General features: G+C 45.0%; 1 protein-coding gene across 1 annotated transcript; it reads left to right on the top strand.

Moving 5' to 3' along the window:
- The first annotated feature begins 2,282 nt into the window (after positions 1-2,282).
- Positions 2,283-12,821, top strand: LOC118094921 (serine protease 27-like). Its single transcript, XM_035135701.3, has 7 exons — positions 2,283-2,431; positions 2,537-2,578; positions 3,587-3,613; positions 3,713-3,875; positions 6,381-6,652; positions 7,897-8,069; positions 10,878-12,821. The coding sequence occupies exons 1-7, from the start codon at positions 2,380-2,382 to the stop codon at positions 11,115-11,117; spliced, it is 969 nt and encodes a 322-aa protein (XP_034991592.2). The 5' UTR covers positions 2,283-2,379; the 3' UTR covers positions 11,118-12,821.
- Positions 12,822-13,120: the final 299 nt, after the last annotated feature.

Below are 13,120 nucleotides of genomic sequence, written 5' to 3'. Positions count from 1 at the left end.
ATCCTACTGACTGTCTATGGGTGAAGAAAGGAGAGGCTATTGTCCACTCCTTCACAGCACCTGCTTCGCCAAGCCTACATGGAACTTTGGCGAAGGCACATTTCAGTCTGTGGTCCTCCATGCTTTACAGAGGCTTCTCTTCTATAAGCGTGTTCACAAGCTGATGGCTGTTTTCTCTTGGTATTCAACACTACTCCTACTCAGCATCATAGGTGCCAAGTTCCGGATTGAAAGATCCGGGATCAGCAGCGCCACAGCACCAAAAGTCGCTTCTATGCACTTCCGGACATGCATGGAAGTGACATCCGATGCCGCTCTGCCCATTTCCAAAATGTCCGCAGCACCAGAAGTCGCTTCTATGCATGTCCCGAAGTGTGTAGAAGTGACTTCTGGCTTTGCAGACATTTTGGAAATGGGCACAGCGGCATCGGAAGTCGCTTCTATGAATGTCCGGAAGTGCGTAGAAGTGACTTCCGGTGCTGGCGCAGCACCAGAAGAACATGGCCGCCGGCAGGAGCTCCGTAATCTGGGGGGGAATATGGGGTATTTTGCCATTCGGGACACCTGCGGGAAACGGTAGGAAAATACGGGGGTTTCCTGGAGAAAATGGGGTACTTGGTAGCTATGCTCAGCATAGAGCCACAGAAGTTGATGCGCATGACTAATTTAGGTTCATTAATTTCAATGAGTTTACTTTTAGCAGGACTTAGTTGAATACAGCCCATATATTCCTCTGCAAGCCTGAAATATGGAGGGCCAGAGGTTCCCCCAGCCCTGATCTACAGCAAGGGAGGTTAGAAGCCAGGGGCACCTTAGTGTGACATGGGCTGCCTCCCTCTGCCTAAAGGTAGGGCCAGACCTGTTGCTTCCATTCATGTCTGGGTATTGGGCACGCTGGCTGGGGCTAATGGGAGTTGCAGTCCAACAAATTCTGGAGGGCCATAGGTACTGGGGAAGCCAGGATAGGTAAGCACCCTCTGAGAGAGGCCGGGGCAGAGCCACCAAGCCCTTGACCTCCCCCCCCCCAGATAATCCCAGAGGCTCATGCGCAGTCCTAGCCCCTACCGGGGGTACGGACAAACATGTGGAGCCCCAGGATTCCTTTAACGGAATACCCCTAAAGGCAGCAGCAATTTTGAGGGGCAGGCCCAGCCAAATCCGTACCCCTCCACCCTCCAATTTGAACCAATGCCTAACTACAACCTTACAAGTTGTGACATTTTGCTATGTAGTGGGCAAAAACCACAGGGCACCAGCCAATCAGCCAAGTGGCAAAATTTCTACTAGGCCGCCGCCGCAAAACGGACGACCCCATGACAGGCACAGCAACATCATACACAAACCAAAACCCCTAAATAGAGGGAGGGAGGGAGATCCGTTGCAAGCACCAAAAGTGAAATTGCAAGCTGCTTGCTAAGTATATATAGGTTGTGGCTGTCAATCAGATAATTGCAACATAACATTCTCCCCAGCAACAATACCCCAGTGGTCATCCAAACTGACCCGCCCAACAAATCAGGGAATGTCTTGTTAACCCTTCCGCAACCCATGCTCTCCTTAAGGGAAGAACCTGCTTTGTTGGTGGTGGTGGTGTTACAAAAGAATGGTAATTTTTTTCCAGTGGCGCAAAATAATCGTTGGATGATTCTTTGTGGAAGTTCTTCTGGAAAAGCTGTGCCATCCTTGTGCACTTCCTGGAAGCATCCGGGTGGCTGCCGTGGGGAGGAGGGTGATTGATTGGCTACTAGACTCTTTGGTCTGACCTGGCATATTTCTTCCCTTTTATGAGGCAGAGTGAGGAAGCTGCCTCAGACAGCAAATTCCGAGGGGTGGGAAATGACTAGTAATTTACGTCATGTGGTCTGCTCTGCAGACCCCAAACCATCTTGCTGCCCTATGGTGTGGTGGAGGACTCTGTTCCATCATCAGTGGCAAAGTAAGATTCAGCTGCTAGTCCAGTTGGATTTTGTGCGCAGAATGGGGAATGCACCATTTTGTCCTTTCCCTCAGGCAGCAAAATGGCTTGGGTCACTTACATACTTACCGGTATGCCCAAACACCCATACTTTCTCCCCCCAGGGAATGTAGACTGCCCTAAATCAGACAGCTAATCCCTGCTCTCTCTCCTGCCCTGTGCTGAGGGAAGAATTCAGAAGTCCTACCTGTTGGCGAGGTTTATGTCAAAGAAATAATCCCCAGTCAATAGCAACAGACAACTTCCTAGGGGCTGTTGTGGTGAGTCAACTTTACAGGGAGGACAAAGTCCACCAAGGAGGGTAGGCTACAGTTCTAGATATATTCTTCTATATTTCCTCTACCTGCTGAGCAGTGCCTCTGTTGAGAGTCACTCAGTCAAGTCAGGAGGTCCTTAAACGGAAGATGCTGTATTGTCTTAGGATACAGGAGCTCATCACCCTCTCCATTCTGATTGGTAAGAGAATATTTCTGTCTCAGCACACCTGTTCTCAGAATGTGAAGCTGGGGGATGTGCAGGGATCCACAGAGCCATCTCTTCTTCTCTGCTTTCACTTTCTAGGCTCTCCCAAGGCAGTTCTGAATTTTGAAGAGAGAGAAAAAAGTAGGTTGAAGGTTTGGGTTGTGAAATTCCACTACGTTTGGTGATCTTGCTGAATTATGTTGAAAGACCAGTGGGGTTAATAATAATAATTTCCCCAGCCACTCTGGGCAGCTTTCAAATAACTTCCCCAAACAGGGCTGCCTTCAGATGCCTTCTAAAAGTTGGATAGTTGTTTATTTCCTTGACATCTGATGGGAGGGCATTCTACAGGCCAGGCACCACCACCGAGAAGGCCTTCTGCCTGGTTCTCTGTGCTTCACGTCTTGCAGTGAGGGAACTGCCAGAAGGCCCTCGGAGCTGGACCTCAGTGTCCGGGCTGAACGATGGGGGTAGACATGCTCCTTCAGGTATACGGGGCTGAGAACAAATCATAAAGAACTAGCATTTTATAGGCTGGCAGCTGGAAATACTCTTTGCAAGGAAAGGGAGGCTGTCAATTATATATCATCAATTAAAGAATGACTTGATTTGCCTTAGTGGCCATATTTAACACATTTTCTTTAGGATAACTTTAGGATAAAATGGGTTACCAAATTCAGCAGTAAAAATGGGTTACTATCAAACACATACTATGTTTGTACAATATTTTAGGAGTAATAAGGAAAGAAGCTGGGCTAACTGTCCTAAGTTTTATTACACAGAGAGATAAGTTATCATAATTGTGTTATCAAACAGGTTAAATAATATTGAATTACCTTCATATTTTCATCCACATGCTTTGACTGAACATTTTGTTAAATCATACATAAATTGTATTTCATATGTACAATTCTGTTATCTTAATAAAGAAAGTAAATGAGAAGTTTTCTGGATTGGCAGAGAATATGTAAAGGAGGACCTGAGACCAGCAGGATGTGGTAACTCAGACTAGACAATACTGAGCTAAATGTTCCATTCAATATAAAACAGCCCCTTTGTATACAGCCACTCTCTCATTGCAACCATTTATGACCAAAAATGATGGAAAGTTGCAGCTTCTAAGAATATTTTCCTCCCTTGTCTTTGCAGGTATTAGAGAAACTGAGCCATCACCAGGTGAGTAACAATTTCTGTGATGGGTTTTGTCTTGGTGTGTGTGTGTGGGGGGGATATGCTTTCCAATATGCTCACCAGCCCACCTTGCTCTCTCCACAGCCTGTGGCCAACTGGTCCCCTCTGCCCGCATAGTAGGTGGTGAAGAGGCTGAGGTGGGTGCATGGCCATGGCAGGCCAGCTTGCAGATATTTGACTCACACCAATGTGGGGGAACCCTCATTGCCTCATGCTGGGTACTCACAGCTGCACATTGCTTTAGCAGGTGAGAAGAGAGCCCCCAGACTCCTCTATCTTCTTAGGGAAACCTGGAGACCTTGTTCCCATCTTTTCTTTTCTTTTACCTGTAAAATGATACTCCCCTTTCAGACAATAAAGGCATTCTGGTAGCCATCTTCTCTCATTTCTCTCCCAGGCCATGCCCCCTCCCCTTCATTATGCCCCCCTTGCTAATCCTGCTTTGACTCATCCTCATTCTGGCTGGAATGTGCCCTTGAAGGTGTCTTCCCCTTTTCCTTTCTCACAGGCCTCTTGTAGTATTTTTACTCATCTGTTCTCATTTCTTTTTTTTATATTTTTTTAAAACATACTTTTTATTAATTTTACAGAATACAAAAAAAACAAGAAAAAAAAACGGTACATACATAAACACCTTTTCCACCTCCTTCCTACCCACCCACATGGGTCCTCCCCTGCCACAGAAGTATCCCATGTATGTGAACAGTCAGAGATGTTCCATTTTATGCTTGGATTTCTGTCCTCCTCCCCCTCCCCTGACCCCAAAGCCCCCCCCCTGCCACCAGGGAGCTCCAGCAAACCAGGGCAGTACGCAGGAGGCCATCCATCCAACCATCTATTGTCATACCAAAAAAAAAAAAGAGAAAAATAGAAATAGGAAAAAAGAAAAAAAAAAAAAAGGGCAAAAAAAGAGAAAAAAAACAATACAAAACAATTTTTTTTTTCTTACATTCATAATTTTAAAACCATATTTTGTGGGCTTCCCCTCCCCCCCCTTCCCCGGTTTTCATCCCTTTTTTATCATCTGCAACAGTTTCTTACTTTATAGAAATACACCTTTGTATCTTATACAACTTCAAATCACTGAAAAATCAAACTCCCATTTTATCTTCCCGTGCCTAATTTTTTCTCCCTCTATAAGCCTCCATATTTTCACATTTTCCAAAATCCATTCACTTTTAAAACTATAACTATTCTCAATTTAACCTTACATCCCCGATTACCGGCTCCACCCCCCCAATCCAGCAAATTCCATAATCAGCAGACCAGTTATAAACCTGTTAATCCATCCATGTAATCACAACATCCCTTTCCCTTCACCCCACCCCCTGTTTACAGTCTTTTGCCATCCAGGCCACCATACAGGGCCCCTGAATTTCTTCTCTTCTCTGCATATTTTTTCCTTCTTCCCTGTGGGCGTTCTGGAGTTCCAATAATACCAATCGTGCCCCCCTCAAAAGCGGGGCACTCCATCCAACTTTTTGTAGAGTAAAGTCATCATTTTTTCCGTGGTGTGCTTCATTTTGTGTTGAATCATCACAGTTCTCATCTTCATCTTTTCCTTCCAAATCACAGTCATCATCATTGTCATTCTCACATTCATCTTTTTCAGTGTCAAAAGCTTCATCTCCTAAAAAATCATATTCTGCCATCACCATCTGAAATTTTTCCTGTAACTCTTGCCTTCGTGTCTCCTCTTGACATAGCTCTATTCTTGTTTCCCACATTAAGGTCAAAACAGACCGCTGGAACTCAGGGGAACACTTTTTTGTTGACATAATTCAGTCCTGCCAAGGTCAAAACTTGTCACGTGGGGTGGAATATGATCACAGTTTATTTTCTCGACTCCATTTTAACAAGCTGGCTGCATTCTTCAAGTCTTATTAACAATAAAGTTCGAACTCACATTTCACAAACATTTAAACCAGAAAAGAAATTCCACAAAGTCCAGAAATACAAAATGAAATAAAAATTGACTCATAAATCCTGATCAACTCACTGGGTTGCCTGGGCTGCCGGCTCCCGAGGAAAAGAAAGATTTTTCTCAGTCTTTACCTCTTGCTGCAGGGAAACCACAGTCTCTCTCCCCTTCTCACCCTGCATCAAAGGGGAGATTCTCTTTGATGCCTTTGAGGGATCCTTTGAATTGCATATCTTCTGTTTATGGCTTCGGGTTTCTATTTACTGTCTCTTTTGTTGCCGTGGGGGGGGGGGTGGCTTCCTCTTTTCTCCCCTCTCTCCCAGATCCAAATTGTTTTATAATCCAAATCGTGAGGTTACTTACAATCCTTTCCAATCGTTTTATTTTCGGAAGAATCCAGCGCTCTCCGCCTTCGGCTTGAAGCTTCTCCCTGCTAGAATAACGTTGCCGCTCAAAATGGCCCCCGCGACTTCTACCCTCCTCGCTCCGGAGCTCTTATTAGAGCTAACCGAAGAGTTGGGGAGTCCGGATTTGGGCTGTGCCGAGCAAATTGCCCCCGGGACGCCCTTCCCGAGGTTCTAAGGGGCGCAGCGTCGCTCTCGCTGCCCTCCCCACTCCTAGCAGGGACGGGCCGTCTCGGAGACGAGACGAGACCCCGCCGATCGGCACTGGCGCTGAACCCGGAAGCCCATCTGTTCTCATTTCTTCTCCCCTTCTTCTTTCACACTTTTGTACCCTATTGCCACCCCAAATTGACAGTTGAAACCAGAGCTCGGAATGCACTACTGCACTCACCTCTTGTGTTTTATTAGCCAGCATCTCTGTCTATAGTATTACAGATCCTTCCTTGTTTGTCGTCGTGTTGGGAGCCCACAATCTCTCATACCCTGGACCTGAAGCTGTGTCAGTTCTTGTGAAGCGAATCATCATCCACTCCGACTTCTTGGGATACAGGGATGGCAATGATGTTGCACTTATGGAACTGGAAGGCCCTGTCAACTTCACCCACCGCATCCAGCCTGCCTGCATCCCAGGACCTTCCATCTCCTTCCTTCCCAGGTTGGGGTGTTGGGTCGCAGGCTGGGGAAACATCCAATCGGGAGGTGAGGAAGTCAGGGCTGGTTACACATTTGATGGGGCCCTGGGAGGGCTCCTCTGCTGCGCCTCTCTCTCCTGTGTTGCTGGAAAATCTTTGCCTGGAAATGACTGGTGAGCAGCAAGAGTACCGCCACCACTTTTATTTTCCACAATGCTCTGAAATTTTGGGACATTAAAATGGCAGCTAGACCCAGTCACCTGTTGCTGCTCAAGGCACTGGACCAGGAAAAACATTTCCAAAGGAAACCCAGGACACAAGTCAGTAATGGGCTCTCCAAGGGTGCCATGCTCCAAGCTACTCAAGGCTGCCACCTGCAGGCAAGAGATTTGTTAGGAGTACCTCAGAGTCCCTATTTACCTGGGATAGTTCCTGCTTTCTGTTACCTGTCCCTGGCAAATCACTGTGTTTAATAATAATAAAAAATTCTTACAGTAGCACCTTAGAGACCAACTAAGTTTGTCATTGGTATGAGCTTTCGTGTGCATGCACACTTCTTTAGGCACACTGAAACAGAAGTCTCCAGACCCTTATATATAGTGTGAGGCTGGGAAGGGGTATTCTCAGGAGGGTGGTGCGAATGGGTGTTTGACTGATAGGTGTGGAAACTCATTGATGACTGTTAATGACTGCAATTTGTCTTACAGGGAAAAGCAAGGGGTGAGATGGCTAAAGATAGCTTTATCATGTATAATGAGATAAGAATCCAATGTCTTTATTCAGACCTGGTCACTCCATGATTTTAAGCTTGGTAATGAGTTGCAATTCAGCAATTTCTCTTTCCAATCTGTTTCTGAAATTCTTTTGTAATAAGACAGCTACTTTGAGATCTTGTATAGAATGTCTTGGGAGATTGAAATGCTCTCCTACTGGTTTCTCTGTCTTGTGATTCCTGATGTCAGATTTATGTCCATTTATCCTTTGGTGTAGGGTTTGGCCTGTTTGTCTGATATAGAGAGCTAAAGGGCTGCCTTTGGGGGGCAGGCTATTTGTGTGGGTGGATGCTTTTAATCAAGAAAGAAATATTAGGGAGAACGTGTATTCCATCCTCTGTGTTGGTAAAATGGCGGTTAAAATGGAAACACTCATGGTCAGTTTGTCAACTCATTAGAGTTTAGAAGCCAGAAATGCTCGTTTCAAAAAGTGCAATGCAGGTTTCAGGAACGAGGCTTTGGTTCAAAGTACGCCTTGGACAAATTTGCATTATCTCCCACCTCTCTCTTTCTCTCTCTCCTTCTCTCTCTCTCCCAGTCCCACTACCTGAGCCAGAGCTCCTACAGGAAGTGCTGCTTCCGCTGATGGATACAGCTACCTGTGAGGCGCTTTACAGTGACTATAAGGATGGAAAAACTCCAAATACTACTGTAATCAAGGATGACATGATGTGTGCAGGATACTTGGAAGGGAAAAGGGATGCCTGCCAGGTACATTGTATTAATTTATGATATTTTTAACCTACCTTTCCTCCAAGTAGCTCAACCTTCTTGCCCCCCCCCCCCGAAACACATTTTATCCTTCCAACAGCTTAGACTGAGAGAGACACTGCCCACCTTTCATGGCTGAAGAAAATTTGAATTGGATGCTTACTCCTTCCTGGGTGGGTGCCTGTTGCGGCCCCTCATGCTCAGTCACCATCCCTCGGCAGTGAGAACAGTGTGCACATGGCCAGGCAGCCATTGGGAGCATTTAACACTGAGTTCCCATTTGCTGCTGCATCTCAAATTGGCCAACCAATGGCCTCTTTAGGGGGAGGTGCCTCACAGGCTGAGAGAGCATTGGCTGCACACATGCTCTCACAACCGGTGAGGCATAAAAGCCAGCAGTGCAGTGTAGCCCTGTCTCAGCACTTCCTGAAGCTAATGTGACACCAGTGCAGTGACTATCAGTGACACAGTTAGGTAATTTTGAAACTGGACTTAATTGTCTTGTGCCTCTCTTCTTTAGATGGCAATGATATTGCTTCACTTCCTCTGATATTACTTCCTCTGAATACCAGTTACTGGGAAACATAGATGGAGCATATGGTTGGTCTCTGGGAAAACAGAGTGCTGGACTAGATTGGTGTTTGGCCTGATCCAGCCACGTTCTTAGGAAGATACTGTTGGATCATGCCAAAGACCCACCTAGTCTAGCAATCTTGGTCTCACCATGGCTAACCCACAGGCAGGACCTGAATACAACAGCACTCTCACCACTTTCGATGAGCAGCAAGTGGTATTCAGGGGCAGGTAGGATATAGTCATCTTGCCTAGCAGCTATTGATAGTTATTCTCTGAAAACTTGTCTAAGATCCACGTCTGTGCCCATCAGAATGGGTGCTATATATTTCAACAGATAATTGCAAATGGGTGATTGGCAACAGGTTTTAATTTAAATGGTAATCGTCAATCCACATTAAATGGGAATGAAAATAGAGGCTGGAATTTTCATAACAACAACATCGTGTGGATGCTCAGAAAAACTTGCATGCATGAGGCACACCAATACAGTACCCTCATTGAAGCACCCTACATCTTGTATTGAACTCCGTAATTGTAACTGTCAGGGTTGGTGTGCAGCTTCCCATGACCAAAGACCACCAAGGCTCAGTGATGGCTTTTTAGATTTTAATACTATATATATATATATATATATATTCAGAGTTCAGAAAGACATGACCCCCTATTCCGAGTCAGAATCCGGAACTGGCGCACGTCTCAACCTACGCCAGCAAAACAACCTCGGCCTGACTCATTTCCTTCTTTGCTCCTGATGCTTTCCCCGTCTATGGACCTCAGGGGAGGGAGCGGGGCCAGACCCCTTCCCCGAACTGCTAAACAGCCTCCTCGATTCCCCCACTTCTGATACCTCCCCTGCTGCTGTACCTTCAGACACCTTCTCTCCCCTGTGCACATCGTTAGCATCCCTAGACCCCTCCGCCTTGCCCATAATGGTATGCCAATAATGGTTGACCTCACTAATGGCTGACCTCACCACTGATGAGTTGACACATCTACAGTTTGCAGCTTTCAATCCTGGGAGCCAGTGTAGTGTAGTGGTTAAGAGCGGTAGTCTCGTAATCCTGTGATCCGGGTTCGGGTCTCCACTCCTCCACATGCAGCTGCTGGGTGACCTTGGGCTAGTCACACTTCTTTGAAGTCTCTCAGCCCCACTCACCTCACAGAGTGTTTGTTGTGGGGGAGGAAGGGAAAGGAGAATGTTAGCCGCTTTGAGACACCTTCAGGTAGTGATAAAGCGGGATATCAAATCCAAACTCCTCTTCTTCTTCTTCCTATTTTGTACAGTAATCAAGCTACTGAAAGAAGAACAGGGCTAGTAGTGCTCTTAAAGTAAAAGGGAAATAAATTACATCAGAAACAGCCAGCATGGTTCCCTCTGTATATTATTGAACCACCACCATAGTCCGACAACATCTGGAGGGCATTACAGTGTTTATCGCCCATGTATTACACTATAAACTTTGTAGCTGGGCACAACTGGCCATGTCTAACAGCACTTTCACAAAATCAAATCTTTTTTGATCACCAGCAACATAGAAACAAAATAGGAATCACATAAAAAATCCAAATGCATATAATAGAGTAGAATGAGGGTGGGGGTGGGGAATAAAGTAGGAAAAAAATAGCATAGAGTAAAATAAGCAACTTAAAAACTAGAATCCTGTCACAAACTCCAAAGAGGAAAATTACAAAATGTCTAGAATCAGTTCCTGGTAGGTTTTGCTTGCTGCAGCACAGTGCTTGGCCACCCACAGAAAGTGAGAGATGCATGTTGATCCAGAAGGAGCTAAAGCAGGCACCCCCAAACTGCAGCCCTCCATATGTTTTGGCCTACAACTCCCATGATCCCTAGCTAGCAGGACCAGTGGTCAGGGATGATGGGAATTGTACTCAAAAACATCTGGAGGGCCGAAGTTTGGGGATGCCTGAGCTAAAGGATGTAAAATGCATCTGATCATCCTGGCAATTTGATAAGAAAGGTTCAATAAACACTATGCACCATTCACAATAAGAGGAGCCATACAGGAGGATGTGGGTCACCAATCTGATCTCTCCGGAGTCATGGGAGCATTTCTGCTTGTGGGAGGGGGTGCTTGTGTTTTCTTCATCTCCAGGGCTTCTGAAGAGAGGACATTTAGCACTTTCTGCATAAGATGCAGGTGGAGGCAGTGGTGGGGTTGGGGATATGTATTCCTGGTGGATAACCATTTATTCCTTTATTTTTCTTTACAGGGGGACTCAGGAGGACCACTCATTTGCCCGTGGCATGGGGCTTGGCTTGTGGCTGGTGTGGTGAGCTGGGGGGATATTTGTGGTGCCCCTAAGCGTCCTGGTGTCTACACCCGGGTCAGCGCCCACAGCAGTTGGATCTTGAGACATGCCCCAGAAGTGACTGTCAATTTCATCAATGGTGTCTCAAGCAGGGGTTGTACCCAGTTCCTGGTCCTAATAGTGCTACACTGCCTTCATTAACCAACAACAGTATGCAGGGTGCATGTCAGGATTGCTATGGCTTCTTTGCTATGACCAGTATCTGGCAAAGGTGACTGGGAAAGCATTTTTGGATTTATGAAATACCTGGAGTTCTGGGAAACATCATAAAACAATGGTACCTCATCTATGTTACAGGAGAGAGCTATCCTATAGACATTTCATCAGCTTTACGTTGTATTAAACCTAACCTTAATTTATTTTAATGACTTTCCACCAAGGGAGTGGCAGATGTCTCTCACTTTGGTCCAAGTTACTCCGCAAAGTAGCAAACCTTCAATCCATTAAATTAAATGTTTGCTAGTTTCAACTTCTCAACAACAGCTAGGAACTGTGTCATGTGACTGTTACAGTTCTTCCTGTATTCAATTTGAATAGTTCCCACATCCAGGCTTGATGAGAAGTCTTGCTTGTAAATGCAAAGGCTCTCTGTAAACTGTCAATCCTCTGAGTGGCTGTGTCACAATTGTTGGTGTGAACTAGCTGGGAGTGTGAAAGACTGTATCATTTGGCCGTCCCCATGGGCTTATCGATGCTACATCATCTGTAGGCATCTCGTGTTTGATTCAAGAAATGACCCCTCTTATTCTCAGAGTGACTTCCAGTCTTCTCATCCATTGGGCAAAGTTACTCGCTGTGAGTCTAGGACTATGAGCAGCAGTGGGATTTTGGATATATATATTGTAAACACACACACACATACCAAAAATAATTGAAATAATGGCAGACAAAAATGCCAAATAATGAAAGATTGTTCTCAAAACTGGAAAGAAATAAAGGACTAAAAAAATAAAAAAGTGGCTCAACTAAAAGCTTAGTTTGTGTTGTTTGACTGCACATACATTGCCAGAACCAACATGGTACAAAACATAGATTCAAGACACAGATTTTCATGGAATTTTTACCTGGGACACCTTCAGATGAGAGAACACTTCTATGCACAAATAGATGATTAGTGATTTCAGCTGCAATTCTAACCCCATTTAGCAGGGTGTGAATCAGATTAAATTAAATGAGACTCAATGGTCATTTGGGACAGATGTTCAGGCATGTTTAGCACCTGTGATTATTGTCTCTAAGGCAAAAATCTCATCTCAGTTAAGTGGAAGGGGAAATGTCTGTTCAGATGTAAGGAGGGATTTTATTCAGCATTTCCACAGGTAATCCCTGACTTTCAACTGGCTATTACCTTCCCCTTTAATTATCACGAGGACTGCAATTAATGCTGCTGTTTTAAAGAAACACCATGTGAAATTGCAGTTGGCAAAAGAAGGGGGGAAAGGAGTGATATAAATATATCACTTAGCATTTGGTGCTGGGGCAAGAAACGGACACTTCCAATTTGATGCTTTGCCTTTTATTTTAAATTCAAACCTTCAAAGATGGCAATAGTTGAATGAAAATGGTACTGAAAATGGTGAATGTTGTTCTCTTGATTCTGTTACTACTTCCTCATATGGCATGCGAAGCACATATTGTCAGATGCATGGTTCAAGATCCACACCCTCCGCTTCATGAATATCACCAGTCAGGCGACCTCTTTATTGGTGGAATTGCTTCTCACAGCTTCATTGTCTCCAATTTCATACCCTTCAAAAAAGTACCCCCACAGGCATCTTATGAAGAGCTTATGTAAGGAGATTTGTTTCTCTCTCTCTCTCTCTCTCTCTCTCTCTCTCTCTCTCTCTCTCTCTCTCTCTCTCTCTCTCTCTCTCTCATTTTGTGTCCCGGAAAATGTCATTGGTGCATTTGATTGGGTCTTCTTTTTTCTAAAAGCAAAGCTGTTAAAAGAGTGTCAAAATAAAATGACTTCATAACTGGAATTTAAGCTCCCCTCACATCACCTTCTGCTTCTCCCCAGTTTTCTTCATGATTCCTTTGTCCCAAATCATGTCTTTGTCTATGCCTCATATCCTGCTATCCTTGCTGTCTTCTTCTTCTGTTGTTTAGAAGGTGCAGGGAAGGTGTGTTTGCTATTGTATTAT

Source organism: Zootoca vivipara, chromosome 12 (genome assembly GCF_965207765.1).
Source record: "Zootoca vivipara chromosome 12, rZooViv2.hap1.1, whole genome shotgun sequence".
Classification (NCBI taxonomy): domain Eukaryota; kingdom Metazoa; phylum Chordata; class Lepidosauria; order Squamata; family Lacertidae; genus Zootoca; species Zootoca vivipara.
This window is presented reverse-complemented; position numbering and strand designations above follow the sequence as displayed.